Source organism: Fonsecaea monophora, assembly GCF_001642475.1.
Source record: "Fonsecaea monophora strain CBS 269.37 chromosome Unknown Scaff14, whole genome shotgun sequence".
NCBI classification, from domain to species: Eukaryota; Fungi; Ascomycota; class Eurotiomycetes; order Chaetothyriales; family Herpotrichiellaceae; genus Fonsecaea; species Fonsecaea monophora.
In genome coordinates this window covers 291,769-315,848 of record NW_019173945.1, presented here as the reverse complement: position 1 = coordinate 315,848, position 24,080 = coordinate 291,769, and the positions used below count along the sequence as shown (strand labels likewise).

General features: G+C 51.3%; 8 protein-coding genes across 8 annotated transcripts; 4 read left to right on the top strand and 4 right to left on the bottom strand.

Moving 5' to 3' along the window:
• Window positions 1-344: 344 nt before the first annotated feature.
• AYO21_03059 (hypothetical protein) lies at window positions 345-2,957 on the bottom strand (the record flags this gene model as incomplete). Its single annotated transcript, XM_022653034.1, has 13 exons — window positions 345-468; window positions 563-617; window positions 681-824; window positions 911-1,065; window positions 1,137-1,377; window positions 1,453-1,527; window positions 1,581-1,611; window positions 1,664-1,800; window positions 1,864-2,145; window positions 2,212-2,344; window positions 2,406-2,467; window positions 2,529-2,748; window positions 2,808-2,957. 13 exons carry the CDS (start codon window positions 2,955-2,957, stop codon window positions 345-347), a joined length of 1,809 nt encoding a protein of 602 aa, XP_022514728.1.
• A 1,974-nt stretch (window positions 2,958-4,931) lies between these two features.
• Window positions 4,932-6,845, bottom strand: AYO21_03058 (hypothetical protein; the record flags this gene model as incomplete). The annotated part of the gene is made up of 1 exon (XM_022653033.1): window positions 4,932-6,845. One exon carries the CDS (start codon window positions 6,843-6,845, stop codon window positions 4,932-4,934), a length of 1,914 nt encoding a protein of 637 aa, XP_022514727.1.
• Window positions 6,846-7,562: 717 nt separating this feature from the next.
• On the top strand, window positions 7,563-8,762 carry AYO21_03057 (hypothetical protein; the record flags this gene model as incomplete). Its single annotated transcript, XM_022653032.1, has 5 exons — window positions 7,563-7,647; window positions 7,713-7,919; window positions 7,978-7,991; window positions 8,059-8,298; window positions 8,418-8,762. 5 exons carry the CDS (start codon window positions 7,563-7,565, stop codon window positions 8,760-8,762), a joined length of 891 nt encoding a protein of 296 aa, XP_022514726.1.
• Window positions 8,763-11,341: 2,579 nt separating this feature from the next.
• Window positions 11,342-12,932, top strand: AYO21_03056 (hypothetical protein; the record flags this gene model as incomplete). Its single annotated transcript, XM_022653031.1, has 2 exons — window positions 11,342-12,714; window positions 12,836-12,932. 2 exons carry the CDS (start codon window positions 11,342-11,344, stop codon window positions 12,930-12,932), a joined length of 1,470 nt encoding a protein of 489 aa, XP_022514725.1.
• A 591-nt stretch (window positions 12,933-13,523) lies between these two features.
• On the top strand, window positions 13,524-14,479 carry AYO21_03055 (hypothetical protein; the record flags this gene model as incomplete). The annotated part of the gene is made up of 2 exons (XM_022653030.1): window positions 13,524-14,349; window positions 14,403-14,479. The coding sequence occupies 2 exons, from the start codon at window positions 13,524-13,526 to the stop codon at window positions 14,477-14,479; spliced, it is 903 nt and encodes a 300-aa protein (XP_022514724.1).
• Window positions 14,480-16,073: 1,594 nt separating this feature from the next.
• AYO21_03054 (hypothetical protein) lies at window positions 16,074-17,978 on the top strand (the record flags this gene model as incomplete). Its single annotated transcript, XM_022653029.1, has 5 exons — window positions 16,074-16,343; window positions 16,409-16,728; window positions 16,796-17,508; window positions 17,612-17,820; window positions 17,952-17,978. 5 exons carry the CDS (start codon window positions 16,074-16,076, stop codon window positions 17,976-17,978), a joined length of 1,539 nt encoding a protein of 512 aa, XP_022514723.1.
• Window positions 17,979-19,591: 1,613 nt separating this feature from the next.
• On the bottom strand, window positions 19,592-20,794 carry AYO21_03053 (hypothetical protein; the record flags this gene model as incomplete). The annotated part of the gene is made up of 1 exon (XM_022653028.1): window positions 19,592-20,794. One exon carries the CDS (start codon window positions 20,792-20,794, stop codon window positions 19,592-19,594), a length of 1,203 nt encoding a protein of 400 aa, XP_022514722.1.
• Window positions 20,795-21,721: 927 nt separating this feature from the next.
• AYO21_03052 (hypothetical protein) lies at window positions 21,722-23,692 on the bottom strand (the record flags this gene model as incomplete). The annotated part of the gene is made up of 5 exons (XM_022653027.1): window positions 21,722-22,263; window positions 22,325-22,862; window positions 22,935-23,087; window positions 23,146-23,260; window positions 23,337-23,692. The coding sequence occupies 5 exons, from the start codon at window positions 23,690-23,692 to the stop codon at window positions 21,722-21,724; spliced, it is 1,704 nt and encodes a 567-aa protein (XP_022514721.1).
• Window positions 23,693-24,080: the final 388 nt, after the last annotated feature.

Here is a 24,080-nt window from a genome sequence, read left to right as displayed (position 1 = left end):
CACCACCACTCAGACAGAGAGCATTAGGTTAGCACTCACTTCGGCAGGTCTACATGTCAAACGACAAGACTTAACATTTACCAAAACCGTACAATGGTTAAGGTATCTCGTCCCCAGTATGAAGATGTGTAGACTCGATAGCTCGCTTATCTCTCCAAGTTGGAATTTTTTTGGTAGAACTAGAACTAGCAGTACCAAGGCAGAAGAAGACTTTTACCCGGGGACTAGGACGGGAGGTGGACCGCTGTTGTCGCTACCACACTAGCTATGTTTCCCTCACAGTCCCCATTTCTGCCCTGTCTCGCCGTGCCGTCGTGTAGAAAGCTGGGGGTCAGGGGACCGACTCAGACAGCGCTGTCGTCCTTGCGGCTCTCCTCATCGCTGTCCGGGGTGTGGATTCTGAGGACCTTGGCTTCACCCTCGCCGTGGGCGATGACATGTGGCTTGTCGAGTTGGACGGCGGTTTGGCTAGTGGGACAGTTATTAGTATGATGGTCATATACACAAATAACGCACACAAAAGTCGTCTCTCTGAGAGGAGATTCGCGAGAGGATCACTTACAGGGTCAAGAACTTGTCGACACTGGGGACGAAGAGACTGACGATGCATGCAACAGCTGCGGAGCAGGTTAGTTGGTCACTCCGCTGATGGCCATGGGGGATTTCGGAGAGTCTCTCACATCCAAAGGCCAACGTGACCAGGAAGATCATCCTAAACGCACTGCCGTACACGTCTCGCGACGCAATCGTGGCTGCGCCGAGGACCTCCGCATCGACGCCCGGAACTGCCAGGAGAAGGTCTGGTTTTCCGGAGAGGAATGCCGCTGTTGAAAAAGAAAACAAGTATTAGCTTTGATTGGGCCTGGGATGACGTTTGAGAGCGCTGGGGGAAGGACGCTTTTTTTCTTACTGATAAAGGATTCGACCGAAGTGGCCGGAAGACCAGCTTCGGTCACGGCGCCGGCGAGAGTAGGCACCATATTCGAACTGACTTTGTTATTGAGGATGCTGCCAAAGATGGCGAGGGCGATACCCCCACCGGCGGCTGAAATGGAGTTTCGCAACCTGCGAACGACAAAAGGTTAGGGACAAAACGCAGTTCCCGACTATAATATATCTAAGATGTGAAAACTTACCCGACAGCGACTCCCAAGTTCTCGTCACCGGCACCGAACTGAAGGAACAGACACCCGATGATGTTGGCCGCGCACGTGAATTGGGCAGTGAAAATGCAGAGAACGACGGCACGGGCAAGAGTCCATTGGGTGATGGATGCCATGGAGGCCGTGAAAGCCGCTTGAGCAAAGACCACGAAGATGTATTGGAATCTGGTGTGCTTGAGAAGACCAAAGAGGGCACCGGACCAAGTGATGGCGACTTTTCACATCCGAGTCAGCCCGTCAGTCCAATGAGTAGCATAATCGACGGGGTAAAAAGAAAGACACAACTTACACACTCCCGCACCATTGTTGATGAAACTCAACCAGCCGACTCGTGGTTGTTCGGTCGTGAATAAAAATTGAACCACTGCTCCGTCGTCAGTGTCTTGTGTGCGATACAGGGGCAATATCTATACTTACTCTGCGGCCAGTATACTTGCATAGAGTACAGCTGTGTCGCTGTCAGTTGACAAACTCATGGGACGTTGAACGACAATACATACCGTAAACCCAGCGGTAAAGTTGATGATAAGCGGCAGAGTAAACCGTCTCCATCTCTTGATCAAATGTGGTGGACACAGTTTCTCGGTGCCGGGTCCGTACACTTGCCACAATGGGAAGGCGACGATGAGGGTGACGGCTGTCCACCAAGGTTAATACTATGCCTCAAAGGAAAGCCCGAGGCTTGACAGGAGAAACTTACCTCCTATTATCAGGGGGGCGAGCACGGTCGCACTCGTCCAAGGATAAGGATTCCCTCCGAAGCCAATGCCGACCAACAGAACCGTCAGGCCACCAGTGAAGAGAAAGAGACCGACGTAGTCCAGCTCCCTCAACTGCTGTCTGATGGTCTTGCCGTCGGGGTGGAGTCCAACGAATCCAGGCGGGTGGTAGAAGATGACAGTAAAGACGAGGGAGAGCCCATTGGCTAGGATTCCGATGTAGAAGGTGTAACGCCAGCCGCAGTTCTCGACAATTGTGAAGGCTGAAATGCAGAAACAGTCAGGAAGATGCATTTTGAAAAGGTCACAAGTATCGAGGTTGTACATACCAATGATGGCGCCAAAGGCTGAACTTGGTAGCGAAAACAGATTCATGAATGCCAGAGCTGTTCCTCGATGCTTCCTTGGAACGATGTCGAAAGCGGCCGAGTAGGAGAGTTGCTGTCCTGATGCAGCGACGCCCTATACAGTCATTAGCACTGTTGTGTCATCTGAGGTTGTCCGGAAGGGGGGTTTTCCCTACCAGCAAAGTCATGGCAGCGATCAATTGTCCTACTAGGTTTGCCCTGCTGCCAACGATGGTTCCTTCGGGACATGTTAGCATGTGGTGCGAGCAAACTGCATATCGCCATCCCCGGGGACTTACCAACTACACCAAAGACGTTTCCGATGATGAGAATCTTTCGACGGCCAAAAATGTCGGATAAGCGGCCGTTCATCCCCACGAGGGCACCAGATACCAATGTCCACGATGTGGCCGCCCAGCCGATGCTGGACGACGGTCCAATTGCATTATTGATGGTTAACAGGACCGCTGATGGCAGGATGAAGGACAAGAGACTGGCTTCATAGTTGAGAGCAAGAGCCTAGGCGACTCCAGATCAGCCTTCCGTCGACCAATGAAATCAAGCAGGTAGTTCCTTACGACAAGAGCCATCATGACACGGAAGTTCATTTTCTCTGGGATTCCATTTTCTGCACCAGTGACTTCTGTCCCACCGGAGACCACAGCCTCGGGCTTGACCTCGAAATGCCTGAGCTCGGCGGAGTCCTTCTTTTCGTCGGTAGAATCCATCTTGGACCTATTCGGCAGACACGTGAAGCCAAGATTCGACTGATAGAGAAGGAAGGTAGAGGAGGTGGTGGAAGGTTGGAGTGTGATCTTGACCACGTTTCGAAGGGAGTAAAGGCATGTTATGTTTCGCGTACGCCCCCCTAGCAATACCTTTACCCCGGGAATCCGGTCACTTGGTCGAAATCGAACTATCCATGCGAGATTCCCACGTCTAGACCCCCGGGACAGCTCCCCGCGTTTCGGTTTGGATGCCGGGGGTTGCAGTGCCCAGCCCCCGCAAGTTTTCCACTGAGAGAAAGAAGAACTTGGGGAAGTGGAGGGTTTCGCCTATATAGTTTAGATCGCCCCACTTGACTGTGTATCTGGGCACCCTCTATTGGCTGCTTTCCCACTGCAGAGCCACTAGTACACGTTGGTCGTCTCTTAACAGTGCAACCCATTTCAACCGAATTCCTCGTCATTTCAACTTACAATCCTCCCTCTCAAGCAAAGTTATCCCCTTTTCCCTTTGGCGAGCTCGCAATAGCTGGAAACGGCTCTACCACCCATGAGACACGTGGTGGCTGCAAGATTTCTCTGCACGAGATATCCTAACCTTGTGACTTCAGCGCAGTGTCGCGGACTGGCGGCGAAGAGTGCTTGGTAACGGCGTCTGCAGATCGGCCCTTTCTTAATGTGGTTCTGCCAATCCCTGGCGAAGACTGTACTGTGAGGTGACTTCGGATTGAGCAAACCGGACTGTCGGATATGTGAGATACCATTACCGAGACAGCCAGAGACATGGTTCGGCCTTCCTCGATAACCAAGGTATATCAAACCGCAATAGCTCAACAACTTCGAACAAGTCCTTGTACGATGGCGCAACAAAAAGTGCTTATTGACAGCCGACTTGTGCCTCCTTCCCACCGGATCCTGGCCCCCACGCCGTGATCCACAGGTCTGGATTCTCAACTACGAGTAGGGTCATGGCGCGCCCACGAACACGTCCCTGGGATGGGATAACAACCATCCGCGTGTGCTAAGCTCTTTGGCGTTCTGGACACGTCTGGGCAAGATGAGCAGCGTTGTGCCATGTTCTTGATTGGCCTAGCCACATTTCAACTCCTTATACAACCCCCCGTTCGGTTCGGCACAGTTCGGATTGTCGGATTGTATCCTCAGGCTCGTCGAATAGGAAACATTCACATCCACAGAACATGGGTTCGGACAACCACATGGCTCACGAGTCTGCGACAGCTCACAAGACCGGCTAGACGCGGCCAGAGCATGGTTTACGCCAAACGACTTCTCTTCGACCCTCTAGTTCTCGGCCGGTCTACTCGTATCTGAAACCTGTATGTTTCGGTAACGGCTACCGAGACTGGCCTCCCACATTTTGCTGAAGATCACTGTCAGGGTTCTGAGCCTTGTTTGTCTGCTTGTTATCTCTTCCTGGGCCACCACCTGGCATTATTACGTTCTTTCGTGACCCGAAACACCCCTGACGCGTTCGGATTTCCAACCAGAATAAAATACCTTTTACACTATTGGTGACTGTACGGGCATGGGTATCGGTTACTTGCTAGGAATCCCAGCAAATACACGCTCCCTCGAATCGGTTCTTGTTTGCTTACAATATGATGACATACCGCCCGAGGATCGAAGGGTGGTGGTTCTGACCCCCGCTGTCAGGCTCCTCTCAGTAATACCCGGTTTATTGGGATATTGAAAACAACCCAACCTCGCTTATGGGAAGTTGAGGGTGACCAGCTAGGTATGAATATAACTCGAGTATTGGATACGACGAGTACAGGAGACTCAATAGTATCGTGCCACGCGCGACATGGGTCTTTATAGCGAGACTTTGACAGTCAAAATTTCGAAAGATTCATTTCATTTGGAGGTCGCATTATATCATACTAGGGAGGGGCTACAAAAAAGCAAAAAGATCGAATAATGCGCCCATGGCAAGTTTTGAGTCCATTGAGGATGTGATCAGTAGGCGGCGATCTCAAGTTCCCCAAGGTCACCCTTCTGGTGCCACGAATCCAGAAAGTCGAGAAAGTCCAGCGGACCTGCCATCCACATCGCCTTCCTGGCCATCTTTGCCTGTTCCTCGCCCGAGACAATCTGTTGCAACTCGCCCTCCTGGTTGTAGTAGCTCGGGGTGCAGCCGGCGGCCAGCACGCCGGCGAGCGCCCCCTTGGAGACACGATCGGTCCATGCCTCCTCGGCGGCGTCTGTGGGCTCAACAACGACCTTCGCTTCACCCACGGCCTTGGCCTTCTTTCTCGCATCCGTGATGATCTGGACGGCATGTTTGCTCAGCGTGGACAAGTTGACCATGTAGTTTTGCGATGACATGGTCTGCACCAGGCCAAGCCAGAATAGGTTCGGGAAGTCTCTGCTCATGACGCCGTGCAACGTCGCGACGCCTCGGTTCCACTTCTCGTCCAAGGAAAGCCCATTCCGCCCGGTAATGGGGATCGCAGCCTGGGAGGCGGGTGAGTTCGATGCCTCGAACTCAAACCCCGTGCTAAAGATGATCAAGTCGACCTCGAATTCTTCCTCGCCCACAACAAACCCTTTCTTGGTTAGTCGTGTTACGCCAGCGCCGTGGGTGTCCACAAGGCGGACGTTAGGACGGTTGAAGGTAGGTAGGTAGTCGTCATGAAAGCAGGGACGCTTGCACCAGCTAGCGTACCACGCCTTGAGGCTGTTCGCCGTCTCGGGGTCTTTAACGACCTCGTCGACGCGTTCTCGAATGCGTTTAGTCCGTTTCATGTCCATGTCTTCATAGTATCTCACGAATTCTTCGAGCTTATCCTTTGTCAAATCTTTCGCTCGAGGGCCTCCGCAGAGCGCCGCAGAGCTGTGGAAGGCCGTCCACTGATCTTTAACCAGGTCGGGGGGGTCTTCTTCCAGAGGGTCAGACATGTTATATAGAAAGTTCCTGATCCTTTCAGTCTGCCAGTTGGGGGATTTCATCTCTTTTTCCACCGTCTCTGGATTTGTTGGGTGCTGGCCACGAATATCAACCCCGGCGGGAGTTCGTTGCACGACATAGAGCTGGTTTGCCCATTTTCCAAGCTCAGGGACAGCCTGGATTGCCGAAGCGCCAGTGCCAATGATAGCGACCTTTTTATCCTTGAGGTTGGTCATCTGCCAGTCCGCAGAATTGCCACCCGTATATTCATAATCCCATCGGCATGTGTGAAAGATATGGCCAGTATAGTCCTCTATCCCAGGGATTGCAGGTAGCTTGGGTCGGACGAGGAGTCCGGGCGCGAGGAGGAAGTAATCTCCGCGGATGGTGATGGGAGCCGGGTTCCCTTTATCATCCTTGGTCACCACTTTGAAAATCCACTCCTTGCCCACTTCGTCCCAGGTGGCAGCTTCCACTTCCGTTTCAAACGAGGCTCTCGACCCGAGGCTATATCGTGACGCAAGGAGATTGGCATACTGGCGGATTTCAGTGCCGTATGAATACTTGTGTTTAGGCACGTACCCCGTAGTCTCCAACTCCGGCAGGTAGACGTAGCTCTCGACATCGCACATGAGCCCTGGGTATCTGTTCCAATACCAGGTGCCTCCGAAGCCGGCGGCGCGGTCGATTAAGATGATATCTTCGAGGGGGACGCCGGCCTCGAGAAGGTTCTTGCCGTACAGGATCCCAGCGAAGCCCGTGCCCAAAATCACAAATTTTGAGTGCTGGCCATCGTGCAGGGGAGGCGTGAGCTTCAATTCATGAGGATCACTCCGAACCCACGGGTCTGCGCCAAACTTCTTGAACTTGTCCGAATCGAAGACGCGAAGGAATTGGGACCGGCCGTCGGCACGGACTCGCTTTTGCCGTTCCTCCGCGTACTTGGCCTTGATGGCGTTGCGTTCTTCTTCTGTCAAAGACATATCTGTATCCGGGGGGTCTTCGACCCGCCTGCTGAGAAGCTAAGGAAGAGGGGTCCGCGCGGGCAGAAGGATGTAGTTTGTATTGGGTTTTGCTTGAAGTGGATTTGACGAGATACCAACCGATCCGCTTCATGGGAAGTCAAAAAAAAGAAAAAAAAAGGGAGGAATATCACAAAAAAATATAGGTTCTTAGCAGGTACATATCCGAGGAGGTCAGTCCGAGGAAGGCGACTGAGCAACCGAGGGCTCCAATCATCCAAGATTGAAGTGTATGTATAGGCTGTGGCAGAGTGTTGGGCTTTCGGCTACTCTGAGCAACATCAGTTCTTGGCTCGCTGGAGATGAGTGGGATGGGCCAGAAACCTGGGGGTGTCCCGTGGGTATGATGGGGTCCTCAAAATTCCGGGGGAGGGTTCGAGGAGGAGGGCGGGAGAACCACTATTGGAGGACGGGCGGATTCATTTGAAATGCCTTGTGCTGGACTACCGAACTGCCCCTTTTCGATCGTTGTGGTCTGAGGGGAAACCGAATACCACGGGGATTCGGTCCGCTCTCGGACACATACTTTCTATCGCTCCAACGGAGAGGTCTGTGCTAGGACTACACCCTATCACGAATGCACATAAATAATTCAGACCATACTTGTATTATTATAGGGCTGGTACCATTACCCGTCTGGACCCAAGCCCTCAAGACACTATCCTTCCCGGAAAAGCCATGCCACCGACTACAACCCAAATTGCTCCAAAGTCTAGATACAACATGAGTTCCAAAGGCAATGTCGCCTTCATTACGGGCGGAGGTAACCGAATTGGGATTTCCCTTTCTGGTTGAACTACGATCATGTCTGACATAAGCCTCGTACAGCATCTGGCATGGGCCTGGCGACGGTCGAACGATTGATAAGCGACGGCTGGAAAGTGGCCGTCTTCGACTTCAACGCTGTCACCGGTGCCCAAGTCGCCGAAAGGCTCGGACCCAACCTTCTATTCCTCCAGGGAAATGTGGCGAATTATGATGACCAGGCCAAAGCATTTCTCCAGACTTGGTCGAAATGGGGGAGGATTGATTTTGGTAAGTCGACGCTTCCTGATCCATCAAATTCGAAACATGTGCTAACTTGCCTCTGTAGTTTGGGCAAATGCGGTGAGCATCAGGGGCGGGATATTTCCCTCATTGTCCTTGCAAATAGGTACTGACCAGCGTCTGGTAGGGCACAGGAGACCGTACACAATTTTTCGCCGACGCCAAAGAAACTGACAACGGGGCACCTCCCGCTCCAGATCTGCTGGCCATCGACGTCTGTCTGATTGGTGTCTTCTACACCTCGTACCTGGCTCTGCATTACTTCAAGAAAAACCCGCACCGGAAGGGCAAATTGATTATGACGTCCAGTTCCACGGGGATTCACGCGCAATACATGTTTCCCGCATACTCGGCCTCAAAGCATGGTGTAAGTGCAGACCAGCATAAAGTTTCTCGGTTCAAAGGGACATCCGGAGGTTGACTTTTGTTTTCTTGCCATCGGGCCATCAAAAGGTGATTGGCATGACACGATCTCTAGGCAAACAGATGAGAGTACTGGGCGAGAAAATCACGGTCAACTGCATCTGCCCCGGGTTGGTGCCGACCGCCATCATCAGTGCGAGCTATGTCGCAACGGCCAATCAAGACGCCATCACGCCTCCGTCACTGATTGTGGACTGTGTCTACAAGATCCTGGGTGACGACTCGCTGAACGGGGCCTGCCTCGAGGTGGTGGGAAAGGAGATCATCGAGCGGCCAGAACCAGCTCCAGCGAATTGGGCGGCCGAGTATCTCTTGGGCGACGAGTTTGCCGCCGTCACCCGCAAAGCTGGCGAGATTGACAAAATTTACCAAGGCGCGGAAGACAAGAACGAAATGTCAGTCAGGTAGAGACTCACTTGATCCCCAATGAAGAGCATGGCAGGGGATGACAGGCGCGGACAGACGCGGGGGATCACACCGAAGGAGGATAAGGCAAGCGAGTCCTTGTCGGTAAGCCACCGAAATTCCAAGATTAGTCGCTTGTGTTTTGGCTTGCCGTGGCCTAGTGCAAGCACGAGTCGCTCAGGGCATGTACACGTGTCGACAGTGGGATGTATAGTGCCAGGAAGATGAAAACACCCTCCTCTCCACAGTACCCAATATCCGGCATCTAGTAGTTGGGATCCTTACAAGTACAAGTTACATCCGTGGATGCCACTACCGAAACCCAAGGCTCTGAAGAAATCGATGTCATTTCATTCCGAATACAGATTGTCAACCCTAATGCGGGGCTAGACCCAATTCTTTGCGTATGTTTGAACTCTATTTCCACAGCAAAAAAGTAACCACATGAATAAGGTCCTCCGGCCTCGCTGGCCCAATAGCGAGTCATTGTTATCGAGGGCTGCTCGTGCCACAATCTTGTCTCTATCCTCCAGTCACGCATATACACATGCAAGCTAGCAACTTCTGCTGGGCAGGAAATCCCATGGGGACTAATTTGGCCTCATTTTCCCTCGCTCCAAACGCACATACTTGGGCAGGAATAGGAAGAACGAAGACCCAACAAAGACTTTGATGCGGTTTTCGCGGGGGGTCTCCCCCCCGCGAATCTGAGAAACAGGCCAAGATTTGCCATGCCGGGGTAATAATCCACCTCCACATTGTTTGGGGGTGAGGGAGGGTTGAATACCGAACCTATGTACCTCGTACCTATATCCTCGGGGAATCTACGAGTCGTTGCCCTGGGAATTTGCCGGTGCGAACCTCTCCATGCCCACACTTTTCCCCGCAAGGAGCCGCAAGGAACACGGCGCTCCCGCCACGATACACAGACCCTTTCATTATTATTGCCATTAATTATTTCTATGGATTCCGTTCGCGGGGCACTAGCCCATTCGACAATACGAGTTCTCTCTCGTATCCGCCGCAGCTCACCAGGGTCACATCTCGTGGATTGAGGACCTTGTCTCCTCGCAATAATCCTTCTGGGCGGACGACTGGATGGGTTACACGTGCTGTCAAGCCATATCATCGAGGCGTGAATTCACTTGCAGTGTGAACTCTTTCATTGTGGACCTGGTTGAGCTTGTAGAAACGATCAATCGTGGCAGGTTGTCTTGCAAAACTTGCACGATGGCAATAGCAGGGTCGACTGGTTCGAAGACGTCGTGTGCGTCTGCACAGATTTGAGGTGAGGACAAGAATGAAGAAAGAGATTGTGCAAATCACAAAGTGCGGCTGATCTGCAGTCTCTCGATGCTTCAATGCTCCCACCGCCTGCTGAGTAGAAGTCCCTTCGCCCGTTCATTTCTGAACATTGATAATCTGGCCATCTTGCTGTACTGTAGAATCTCATGGTAAAACGAATGCAGGCGGACAAGTCTATCTACTCGATACCACCTTGTTTGCCACTCATGCCTCCACGCATAAGGCCGTGGTCGAGACCAAACGAAATCTCATTTACCCCACGTAGAGTGTTAGGGCTGGATATGGATACACTCACCGGACTCTGGGTATATCCCCTAATGCTGGGTCGCTTCAAAGCTTCTGGAATGGCGCCGTTCACTTCTGCTCGCCCATGCTTGTGGTGAGACGAGAGCCAGCGAGCTCGCCAATCTGGAGGGGGGATTGTTCTTGAGTGCGCTCCACCAGGTCCAGAGGTCGAGATGCATCTCCCTCGTTGTGCAGGACAAGCACATGGGCGATGTGGCTTACTACTCCATAGAACTATAAGACGGTGTTGCGTTGGTCTTTCCCATTCAGCGAGAATACAGGGGTAATGCAGTGAACACATTGCTTGAGCGAAACAATGGTATTGATGGCTGAGGCGGTAGTCAGATAGAGAAGCTACCACTGACACAGGTTCGGGACTAGAATGGTCCTCATTGCTTGCAGTCCTGGTGAACGGCAGTACTCAAAATCTCCTGTCGTCCCTCTCCGCTTCTAGGATGAGTGCAGGGGTTTCTTCGTCAGACACACTGCCAAAGCACCGTCGGATTCTTTACGCTCCGGTCTCTGACTCAAGGTGAGCATTTACTTTGGGCGGCAGGTAACGGCATTCCTACCTAGGTAGGTATTCGTAAGCCAGTCTAGGTATAGGTGCTGTGCAGTCATGCCCAAACCGTGAGGCAGCTGATGGGCAGAGGTGGGCTTGGCGAGCCTTGCTTACTCATACCGTAGAAGTACCTCGTGACCCTTGGGTGTTCACGCCAGGACCAGTGACTTTATCTGCGCCGGGGTGTTTCCGATAGGGTCGCCCAGCGTTGCCGTGCAGCTGATCGCCCCTTGCCCTACAACAGCTACGCAGCTACGCAGCTACGCCGCCTCGCATGACACCATCTGGTCCGGTCCTGTTGATCGCAACTTGGCCGCTTTCTCCAAATCTGTCAACGTATCAACTGTCCCGTTAAAACTTCCTCTACAGTACAATCCGCTGCTCTCTGCTTCATTCTCGTCTCATAATTCCACCCGAGCCATATCCCACCATGGTCCGCAAAACGTCCTCTGGTTTCTTCTCGTCCATTCAGGAAGATATGCCATTTCGCATATCCCGAGGCTACGACCAAATTCTCCAGCATACTGCCTACCCACCCTGCACGTTACCTCTCAATCCTCAGAAAGAGAAATTCTCTCCAGAAAGATATACTCAGCCGTACATAGACTTCATGACCGAGAACCCCACCATCTTTCATGCCGTCGACTATTTCGTCGAGAAGCTAAACCAGGCTGGCTACGTATATCTCTCAGAACGAGAACAATGGAAGATTAAGCCCGGTGGAAAATATTACACGAAGCGGAATAACAGTGCATTCATTGCCTTTGCCGTTGGGAAAGACTACAAGCCTGGAAACGGTGTGGGCATCGTCGCAGGTCATATCGATGCCCTCACCGCAAAGGTCAAGCCGATTCCCAAGTTGCAGACAAAAGCCGGCTATGTTCAGCTTGGTGTCGCACCCTATGCTGGTGGGATGAACATGACTTGGTGGGATAGAGACTTGGGCATCGGCGGCAAGGTTCTCGTAAAGACCGACGGTGGAACAATAGAAGAGAGGCTCGTCAAGCTGGATTGGCCCATTGCACGAATACCAACACTCGCACCCCATTTCGGGGCAGCTTCCCAGGGCCCGTTCAACCCAGAAACAAATATGGTTCCCATCATTGGACTTGACAACTCGGATCTCTCGGGGAAGGAGCTGCCTTCCCTGAAGCTGCCTGCGGGTACTTTTGTCGCAAGACAACCAGAGCGTCTCGTGCGAGCGATTGCAGGAAAAATGGGTATCACAGACTACACTTCCATTGTCAATTGGGAACTCGAGCTTTTTGACGTCCAGCCCGCCCAACTCGGTGGCTTGGACAAGGAGTTTATATTTGCAGGCAGAATCGACGACAAGCTTTGCTGCTTTGCTGCCATTGAAGGGCTTCTGGCGTCCCCCGACGACGCGTCGCCTGGCATCATCAAGATGGTTGGGTGCTTCGACGACGAAGAAGTGGGAAGCTTCTTAAGACAAGGTGCAAGATCTAATTTTATGCCCAGCACCATCTCGAGGATCTGCGAGGCCTTGAACGACTACGACTGTGGCCCCAACCTCATTAACCAAACATTGGCAAATTCGTTCCTGGTCTCTTCCGACGTGATTCACGCAGTCAATCCCAACTTCCTTTACGCGTATCTGGAGAATCACTCGCCGCGCTTGAACGTTGGAGTTGCTGTCTCTGCGGACCCCAACGGACATATGACGACCGACAGCGCCTCAACTGCTCTGTTGTCTCGAATTGCCGAGAAATGTGGTAGCACCTTGCAGGTGTTTCAAATTCGCAATGACAGTCGAAGCGGAGGCACTATTGGACCCATGACTAGGTATGTCTCTCCCAAACCCAGTCTAGGATTATGGATACTAACTGCGGGGTGCTTGAAGCTCAAGATTAGGCTGTCGTGCAATCGACTGCGGCATCCCTCAGTTATCAATGCATTCAATCAGAGCTACCACTGGGTCGCTCGACCCGGGTCTCGGAGTTCAACTGTACAAAGGGTTCTTCGATTATTATGAGGAGGTCGACGCCGAGTTCGCCGACTAGAATAGACAGGATTGTTGGATCAGATGTAACAATATCACACCATAGAGACAGTAGAAACTTGTGATCTTTCGGGAGAGCGTCCAATACGATTGAGGTTTTGCATCAAGCCACCTCTATACACAGCTGCAATGGCATGTCAACTGATAAACATGGGACTTGTACGCCCTTCACTTCACCGCCTGTTCGACGTGGTGGTCACAATCACTAACCTGCTTTGATCGACTCAGTGAGAGTTCTTGGTGAATGGGACACTACGAAACAAAGTCAAGCAATAAAGATCTCTTTCAAGCTTCTTTATCTGAGATGCTCTGGCACTCTGCATATATTCCCATTTTCTTTGTTTTCAAGGCTTCACTTGAGCCTTGGATACAAGCTGCAAAGAGCTGGTTCTATTCTTTGTGTGAAGGCCGCACTGCCTGTGCCTTGACATGTGCGGGAGAAACGAGCCCCGGCGGGTATTTCAGCCTTATATAACTTGGAAGAGAATCACGCAAGCTCAAGTTGTCTTTACCATACAGAAATAGCTCGATCAATCAAAGACGTCGAACTTCCCATACCGACTTCTCTCAGAGTGCTTTCAACTCCCCAACCATGGCCTCATCGATGGCTGCAATAGAACAAACCGCACCTTCCTACGAGCAGCGTCTTGCCCTCTCGCGCGTTCTGCTTAGTCTATTCAGATTGATTGATCAAGATGTGGTCTTCAACACTAAGGTGAGGGAGAACGAAGGGTCGGTGATGGACCTCGATGAGGGCGACATCCAGCAACACTCTGACATGGACCTCGAGGAAGGCGAAATCCCACCACACACTGACGTGGACCCCGAAGAAGATTCCCAGCACCCAGAAGAGCTAACCATGCATAGTGTGCTCGCTGATGCACTGCAGTATCTACAGTTTCGAAAACTTGGCGTCATCAGAAGCACAAATGCCCGACGATACTCTTGGGACGAACTTGTCACATCTCTCAAGGAACACCTGTCGCCCACCGTGAATATCCAATGGTATTACGGAGTCGAGCGCGCAGTGAGAATAGTTCTTGTGCAGATAGAGAAGGGAGTCTGGCCGATCGAGCCTATAGCGCGGTACGAGTGCAGCACGGACACTGACGGTACGTATGTCGACGCGAACGCGACAAGCAGTGCGGAAGACAGCACGCAAAGCGACCTCTCTTCTGAGAGCGACGATCTAGTTGGGCCTCCCGAGACCCAGAACTTCACGAGGCCCGTCCTGACAATGCGACCTACAGGTGTCGTCGCTGCTGTTGTCACCAGCCCCCGTGCGATGAGCATATCTCCAGTGGAGAGTAATTGCTCCATCACGCCAAGTGAAAGCGCCTCGCAAGTAGCTAGCAAAGAGCATCGTGGGAGAGAATTCGTCAACCCGACAATGCCATGGTCTCGATATGACCAATTGGGTAGGCCAGTAGGGAGTAATTGCTCTATTGCGCCGAGTGAAAGCGCCTCGCAGTTGCGTTGGAAAAAGTATCGCGGAGAGCATCGCGTGAGACGATACAGAAACCCGACAATGACATGGTCTCGACGTGAGCTACCGGGTAGGGTAAGATTCATCCGCTTGCCAGCCGATATTCAATGATCAATAACAACCGTCGGCATCTTTGTTCGATCTCGCGGAGAAGAAGACCAAGCAGCGGCCGTACCAGGTCCCGGGCAGCTAGGTGAGGAAGGAGTGGACAGGAGGTTAGAGAGAATTGATGCTTTGGTCAGTGAATGGTTGAAGAGGCAACAGTTGAAATGATAATGCGCACTCAAGGGTTTCATCAGGGGAAATCAGCCTCGCGTGTCTCTTCGAGGGTCATTTGCCAAGCCTGGTTCTGATCACGGGTGCGTTTTCTCCTTCCCGAGGCACAAAATGTCAGATAGACACTTCTAATCAAAAATCCATCATCATTTGAAGGTGATCGGCATTCTTTTCAGCATGTTATGTCTAGTACTTAAGGTGAAGGACTCCCTCCTAGGTTGAGCTTCTTTTAACATCGTCTGTGTCACCCTTGGTCGCTTGCCAGATCGCAAAAGCCAACCCTTACGATGCTCCAATTCCTGCGAGACCTTAAATCCTGCACTGGGGAGTCTACAATGACTCCTAAACACCCTCTGGCTCTGACTCGGCTATCCGCCTTTGGGCCACTATCCACGCCAACGCGATCGGCCACAATCACCTTCCCCCTCCAAGCTCTACGGAAAAATCACAAGCCGACCAGTTGCCTAAAACAGGCAGTGGTTTAAGTGGCACACGGTCTCGGCGACGCAGCGTCTTTCTTGGCTGTCAACCACCTGGTTCAGCACCAAGAAACTAGGATGATGAGCTTCAAAGATGCTTCTCTAAAAGCCACACACACTACCAATACGAGTCATTAAGGTCGACAAGTCGGTAAAGTGCTCAGCGACAAGAGGGCAATGAGATGCCCAGCCCAGGCCCTCGCGATCCCCGAGGTTATATGGCTAACAGGACCAATCCAGCAGTGTCGGCTGCATGCACGTGCGGAAAGTCTACTCCAGGTACTACTTGTACGTACTTTTGCTCTGGCCGCGCTCCCCAATCGTTGCGATGGCCCAGAGCTCACTGGCTACTTTGGTCGGCCTACGAGTCGCAAATTCTCCCCAATCTCCCCACACCCAAGCGGCCCCTACCGCGGACCAAGGCAAAAATCATGGGGCGACAAGCACCAGAGAGGTCAAAGAATCCGGCTCGTGATGTAAGAGAAGTCTTAGTCCTGGGACTCCGCACCCAAGCAACCAGGCTTAGTTACTGATCGACAAAAATGGATTAAGCCCAGCCTTGGCTTCTCGTTGACATTCGCTGTCAGATATTCAGTCCACCAAAACCCCAGCAACACCCCCCGCATAATACTCGAGACTTGATCAAGATATCCTCGGAATATAGACGTCTTCGATACTTGGCGAATATGAGGAGTAGCCGAAGAACACGGGAACCGAAGCGATATCCCGCAGGACGAAGGCTTTATATGTCTGGTTCGGCCAACTCTCGATCTGCTGTTTTTCCAATCGCCTCTTTGAATTCTTCGCGTGTTCCCAGTAGTGAATTCTCCTGATACATAGGAAAACCCTCACGTCTTTCCCACAAGATTTTACAACTTTTCGCCAAGTCTATTGAGCCGCCATGGCGGATATAGAGAAACCAGAAGCCATCCAGGCTGAGACAACGCCCAAGAGTCACGACGATGCAGTTGCTGAGCTTAAAAAGACCATCACTGTCGACACGATTCATAACGATGAGGCAATGAAAGTCCTTGCCAATTACAGCGGCGAAGAAACGTGGGATGAGAAGGAGGAAAAGAAAGTCCAACGGAAGATCGATCGACGGTTGCTTCCAATTCTCTGCGCTACCTACGGCTTACAATATTATGACAAGGCCATGCTCGCGCAAGCGGTACGTGGAACGATTGAAATGCCCCTTGCAACACATGTCGTCAAGACTTAATCTGATGTCCTCAGGCACTGTTTGGGATCCGCACTGATCTCAACCTCGAAGTCGGGAACCGTTATTCGTTCTCTGCCGCAATCTTCTACCTGGGCTTTATTGTGGGCGCATACCCGGCCATCGTCATGGCACAGCGTTATCCCATCGAACGGGTCGCTTCTTTGATCGTGTGCGTCTGGGGAATATGCTTGATGTGCACTGCGGCTTGCCACAATTGGCAAAGCCTCTACGCCCAGCGATTTTTCTTGGGCTTCTTGGAGTCCGGAATCAGTCCGATGTTCATGTTGGTGGTTGGACAGTTCTACAAGAAGAACGAGCAGGCGTTGCGCATGGGGTAGGTCCAACTCCTCGTGAATGTATTGCTCGTCGATGTTTGTTGCTGACGCCTGGTTCCCCTCAAGCGCCTGGTATTGCTGCACCGGTTACGTCTCCATCGTTTCACCCCTGATCAATTACGGCCTCGGTCACATTCGCGGCTCTCTCTCCCCATGGCGTTATATGTACCTCGTCGCCGGTGCCCTCACCATTCTCTGGTCCGTTGTCATCTATTTCTTCATGCCACCCGACCCTATCCGGGCCAAGTGCTTTAACGAGCGCGAACGATACATTGCCGTGGCTCGCTTACGTGTCAACAACGCTGGCGTCCGCAACACACATTTCAAAGTTGAACAGCTCTGGGAACTGCTACTCGACGTGAAATTCTGGATCGTCTTCTCAATGGCATTCCTGATCATGATTGCCAATGGACCCGTCTCCACCTTCACCGCAATCATCATTGCCAGTTTTGGGTTCAACACGCTCAATTCGCTGCTGTTGATCATGCCCGCTGGTTTGATTATCGGAACAATAGAATGGGTGGCCCCGTACATTGCGTACAAGTTCCCAAATACGAGGGCTTACCTGGTGGTTGTTTGCGAGCTGGGCACCATCATGGCCAGTCTCCTACTTTGGTTGTTGCCGAGAGATGCCACTGGTGGATTGCTGTTTGGAGCATACACCCTGGCGAGCTTTGGAGGTGGCTATGCGGTGTTGATGGGTATGCAGATTGCCAACACCGCCGGCTACACAAAGAGGAGTCTGGCGAGTTCGGGCATTTTTGTGGGTTATTGTCTGGGTATGTTCTTCTCCCCTTGCCTTTGTCTCGAGTCCATGGCCGTGTTTCGCATGGTCTCCCTTTGTTACAATGTAACAACTGTGTTCTAACTCGGAGATCTCAGGTAATTTCGTGGGGCCCCTCCTCTTCAAGCCAGAGGACGCTCCCGTCTATGCGCCAGGATTTATCGCCGTCGTTGTCACTTCGGCGGTCTCTGCCGTCCTGGCCATTGTGTATCGATTGGTCTGTGTCTGGGAGAACAAGAAGCGGGACAAAGCGGGAACAATGGAGGCCTTTGAGCATGCCTACGAGGATGATTTGACTGACAAGAAGGTACGTGCGGTTCGGCGGAGCGAGTTTTCTGACAACTCCTCTCTCTTTTGTTTATCTCCTCTTCCTTTTCTCTCTGCCGGACAGATTTTTCGAATGAATAGTGCTGACCACTGATATCTCGGTCGTTACAGAATCCACAATTCCGATACATACTTTAAGGGTTTGAAGTCCCTGTTCGGTGGTACTCGGTGCGCTAGACCGACTTGTGTAGATTTGCATCTTGGATACATACATACACGCATATATCTACCTCGAACCGTACTTGATCCCTTATCTTTTGCGTCCGGTAACGGTGCCGAAGGCCGCTCTAATCTTGCACGTGACAAAGCATCAAAGAGGCTCGGCCTTGTCCGAGAGACAAGATATATGAGGTAATTACAAGGGCTACCTATATTACTCGAGAACGAAAAACCTAGTTGCCATTTACGATTTGATCCTGGAGGGTGAGCGAAGGCTGCTTTAACCTGAGCTTTAACTGAGCCTTTGGCTGAGCTTACCTGAGCGCTCACTAAACACTTCCTGAGCTCTCCTTAAGTAAACATACCGCTGCAATCGGCTATACTTGCCTCTTGACTAGGCATCTGTTTCGAACGGCGGCAGGGAACCTGGACGCCTTACGCTGCTGCCTAATGTCCCTTGCGCATGGCACCAATGACGCAAATAATTAATGGCTTCGGACAGCTCTACGGTATTTGCCTTATTCATGCAACACCGGTCACCCACGCAAAAATGCCTTGAGAGGCTGTGCATGGAGTGGACCAGGTCAGTCTCACAAGACAGCAAGGCGACGGGAAAAGGCCACCTAGAGATCAGCTTGATGCGGATAGTGCTTAACAAAACGATCGCTTCCACGCACTGCATTTGATTTCTCAAGATGCAAAATAACTTAGCTGTCGATCGCCCGCTGTTCGAGAAACAGGAAGCGCTCGAATGTGAAGTGCCTTTAACCCCTTAACTTCCTATAACTGTGATTCAGGTTTACGTGAAAAAGTGAAACATAATATTTCCGGCGCACAGCCCTGCTAAAGCATAATTGTAATAACCTAAAACTTCAGAATATGCGCTCCGGTGCTAGTAGCCTCCTCCTTAAAAATCGATGCCATTACAGAGGAACACCTCCATGTTAGCCGAATCTGAACCTTCTTGAGTAGGTAAGACTGAAATAACATGGTAGAAAACACCTGATATCTCCTTCGTCTTAACACAAGCCACAACACTACGGTTCCTATAAGTTGTAAGTGATGTATCAGCTTCCGGATCGCTCGCGATTGATGTGCGCTCGTAAGACGATACAATATCTGCGGCTCTTGAAAAATCTATCGGATGGTCAAGAAATCGGCACCACGGTTGCGGGCTCATTCGACGGTGTTCGGCTTGCCGTCCTACAAGTAAGGTGGTAAACTCCTCGCTCCATGGATTATCAAATAGCGTGTTCTCCGTCATCGAAACCTGGAAGATGGCGTCTATAAATCGGAACTTTCCAATAGTATAGTATATGCGCGGTATGCTCCAAACTCGCATCTGCATCGATAATGCGTCCCAATCTTCAGCATCGTAGGCCTTTGCAATTTTTGTGCAAACACCGTGCCCTTTGAAGCACAAAAGCCAGTATTTAGTGTCATCAGGTGGATAGTGAGATGCCAGTAGCGACAAAGACCATGAGAGTTCAGGTTTTAGCTCTCGGATCTGAGGCTTCATCCGTGCGAGAACAATGGACTCCATCTTCCATTGCAGGTAGTTTTTGTCTTGCCGGTCAGCTCAACTGTATCTCTCATCGTGGATAGTATGCCTCACCTAGTATTTCTTTGTAAGCGTCAACGTGGAGTTGAGTAGGATCCAAACCAATAACGGGCGCATCCGTAATGGCCGATTGCCTATCAAAGTACCCAAATGTCGGAATAGACTCTCCAGTCATGACACGGAAATAATGTTTGGGACCATCTTGCGTCGTAGCATGGAGGCTTCGAAGTCGAATCATTGGAAAAGTTCCCGGAGCACTTCCAATTTGACAGTCTAAAATGGCGTGGACTTCGTCATAAAGTTTGAACTCGGTCGTGCCAAGACGAGTAACGGACATAATGGGTAGCTCTATGATCACGCCCTGATTTGTGATTGTCGTGGGCTTTCCACGCACACGGTGGAAAGGTTCTCGGGCAATGGCTCCAGATCCAACAAAGTCCGACGGGGAAGACGCGAAAACGTCGACGACTGTTCCCTCAGAATACTCTGGACTGTGCCAGGCAAAAATGGACTGATCATCAGTTGACTTGAGAATCTCCTCTTGCAGCCGCCGAAAGGCTTTGATTCCCTCTCCATATATCATGGGCATACTTACGTCAAAAAGACCTAGCAGCGAGTATGCACGGTCTTCGACACGGCTGGTCTTTCGCTTCGATGCCCAATACATGCGGCGAGCAATGCTAACGCTGAGCACATTGCCACCCTTTAGCGTTTGCAAATCTATGCCAGTGATTTCTGAAATCAAGACAGACAGTGAATCTTCCATTTTTAGGCCAATTTTGGACCACAGTGCCGTGTAGAATTCGACCCTGGCGGGAGCTATAAGCTCTTGTAGCGTCCAACCGCGAGTAAACCACTTGCTGCAACGGAACTCGGTCTCAAAAATGCCCTTTGGATTCCGCCGGGTAACGTCTTTGAGATAGACATAGCACACTTCTGCTTCTTGGTAGTATTGAAACATGGAATTAATAGCCTCAGAAAGCTCTGCGCTGTTCGACTTGTCGATGCAACATGTATCTATCCATATCCACTCGTAGCCTTGAGATTGTGCAAGAGAGCACGCTCCTTGCACCTTTTTAAAACCCAACTTATTTTGGGTTGAACGCGCGATATTGTTCATGTGATGAAACAAAACTTCCTCTTCCTCCCAAGTGTGAGAGAGGATGGCGTATTTAGGCGTATCATTGTTGAAGAATTGCCGTAACTCGTACGTCTGAGTGTTGATGAGCCTCATTACGCTTCGCTGAAGGTTTGCCCCAGAAAAGACAGTGATTTGTGACTGGCCCAGATTACAATTGGAAGTGCCTCAGATTGTAAGTTATATCATGTAAGGGGACTTAAACAGCCTAAATGTAGGGGTTAAATCGATTGTAAATTGCTAGATAAGGGTCATTAAACTAACGGAGTCGCAGGGCGAGGTAGATATTCATCGTGCCAAGACCGTAAGCCTTAGTGTAGCAGCCCTCGGTCCACGTGACCTATCACGTAACCAAGGATAGCCCGGCAGCCTTCGGCTATAGGCTGTGGCCTGCCACCTATCCGTAGCACTCAACCAGGAACCCTTTGGTCAGCCTAATGGCTCAGATTTACAGAACATCCCGTGGCTTTGAAAGTGTGGCTACGTCCTGGCGACAACCTAAATACTAAAGCGTTTGGATATTTAACGAATGTTCGATATTCTCCCTAGTATAGTACTGACGCTACTGAGCCTCCTATATAATTAATAATTTAATGAGTTATTTGTGAGTCCGATTTTAGTTGAAGTCGAGCTTCCAAGCTAACGGTGAGGGTGCCTGAGCCACTCACTGAGTTTCCCCTTGAGCCGAGTGGAGGGAGCCTAATCTGGCTCCTCTCACCTGACTACCTAGGTATCCAGGTATCGAAGGAGTGCCCGTCCTTGCTCGGTCCTAGTGGTCATGTGAGTACATGGTGGGCCACGGTCGGAGACCCCCGATCAGCGAGCAGCTTCTTCTGTTCCTGAATCGAGTCAAGGCTAGCATCCCACCATTTCTACTTCGGATCTTTTACTTCCGGGGGGAGTCCACTCAAACCGGACCTTTCCATGGCCAGCTACACTCAAGACAAAACATGTTATTGGTATCTGGCGAATATGCGTATCTGAAAGCACTGTCGAACGTCTTTAGTTTCCCCCCAAACCACTTCACTCTTTCTCGTATAGGACAGAAGCCGGACAGACAACGGTTCCTTGTTCTCGATCCATGTCCCCATTGACCACCATGCAGTCCAACACCGAACTTGGAGTTTGGTCTTTGTCGTTCGCGCCGCCCAGAGTGTACAAGATGATTGCGGGACTAATGGCGACGAGGACCTTCCCTTTTTCAAGGCGACCTGTCGGCGGCAGAGGTGTATCGTGGCAGTCGGCAAAGAAGTCGCCCGGGGCTGGGAGATACAATTCGACCAAGGAAGCTTTAAAGGGCAGCCGAGATTTTAGCACCAGGGCCGTCATCGCTATCTCTTGGAAGCGGTTGTGGTCTTCGTCGTTGTCGAGATCCTGTTTGATGCTATCGGATTGGCTTTGAGCATCGGCGTTACAAATCTGTGCCAGTGAGCCAACCGTGGCCAACAGCCGCTGTCCCAGCTCGTCGGCTTTGGCCTTCAAGAGGTCCTGGAACCACGAGTTCTCCATCTGCAATAGTGCCGACCAAGAAGCGAGGTAGAGATTTCGTAGGGCTTCCGGTCCGTCTGGTGTCAGGTTAGGATTTTATGCGCTTGATACTATAAGTTTCAAGAACAAAAAACGTACCGCGATTCGAGACGCAATGGGACATTTGAGGCAATAAGGGCCCTGCAAACTCCTCGAGGGAAAAGACATCCGACTTGAAGATCCATTCACGGATGGCTGCCCAGACGAGCGTCTTCAGAATGGCGTGTGATGACGCAGTGGTGTTCTTCAGATGCCTCGTTGTATTCTTCTTGGTGGAGGATGGCTGCTTTCCCAGATATGAGCTCCAAGTGTTGGAGAGCTCCTCCGATGTCGCGCCTCCTCGGACCAGTGAGATCAAGGGGAGCTCTTTATCACGAAGTCGTTGTGATGATAAATACCCGCGGATCAGGTTATTGATCTTTTGGACCGTCTTCCCAATCTCCGGGGTGGGAAGCAAGTTCTGCTCAATTTCTATGGCGTCAAAGTCCCGAAAAGTGGTAAATGCACTGAGCTGCCTCTCGTTCTGGAGGGCAAGCTTGTATGATCTGATCTGGCGTTGACAACTTTGGTTTTCAGCAGTGAGTTGACGCGTCAAATGCTGTAGCTCTCCGACCTTCTTCAGCAGGTCGTCTCGGCTCTAGGATACAAGTCAGTCCCAAGACAACAATGAGATATGTATATGTGAAACCGGAGATTGGATCTGCCATACCTGTTCGTCCTCCTCATTGTCGGGACCGACAGACCGCAGCTCTATTTCTTTGGTGACGCTCTGCATGGAAGCTTCCGCCCGATTGTCTTCCAGATCATTGGCACACTTGTCGCAGAAGTGGTTTTCGGGGGGTTCGTAGTAGCAGAAGACGTGCTGCCACGTCTCACATCGCTCACAGCAAACAGATCGTTGGCCATCTTAGGTGTCAAACGGGCAGATACACCGAGTTTTGTCTTGTAGACGGGTTTTGTTGACGTGTCTCATATTTGCTCTTGCTTGCGACAGGCTGAGTTATGGTTGAGGACGGGTCGAACAGTCCTTGCTCCCTGCTCGTATACAAGGGTGTAAGTAAAGGCAAGGCACGAGTTGTCGACGCATATGTCAGCGGAATTATTCACTCACAAGCGGAAGATGTCAATTTGATGCCGAATCTCGTCGTATGTGGCGTATTGCCACAACTCCAAATCAGGCAGAGTGACTTGATGGACGCCATAATGGTAAAGCTCTTCGATGGGAGCTTTACCCCCGCACCACTTGTGAATCTCGACGAGCTTCGCCTTCACTTTCTTGGGCGTGTATGACAGACTTTTGGGATGGAGGGTCGTGAGCCGTTCAGCCAATTTTGCGAAACCAACAGCTCGTGTGCTGTCTGATTCAAACAGCTTCTCATGGGTACTAATAAACGCGAGCATGAAGACCATCACCTCACGCGGCCAGGCCGAGCGGGTCGACGCTTCGCTGGAGACACTCTCTGTCATTTCTCGCGCACCTCCTTCAGCAAGGGCGATGGTATCTTTTGCAGGCGGGCAGGTCTAGGTGAGAGAGCTCGCAATGTCCTGACTCGACATCTTTCTCACCCATTCAACTTGATCAGGCTGAGTAGGCAACCATCCCCAAGTTGCATGGCGCTAGGCTATTTCTGTACCTGCAATGTGCTGGCAGTGGCCAGGGATCAAGCACACAGCTTATGATGTGCTGTGTGAGGCTGTGAGAAGAAAAATACAAGTACACTCAGATGGCCCGTTTGCGACGTCCTTTCTACTCTTCCTTCTGCTCAAACGTTGGCCTGCGTATCTGTCAGCCTATTAATTCGCAGCAGCAGCAGCAGCAGCAGATGCCGATTCAATCACCCAACTATCCTTGTTC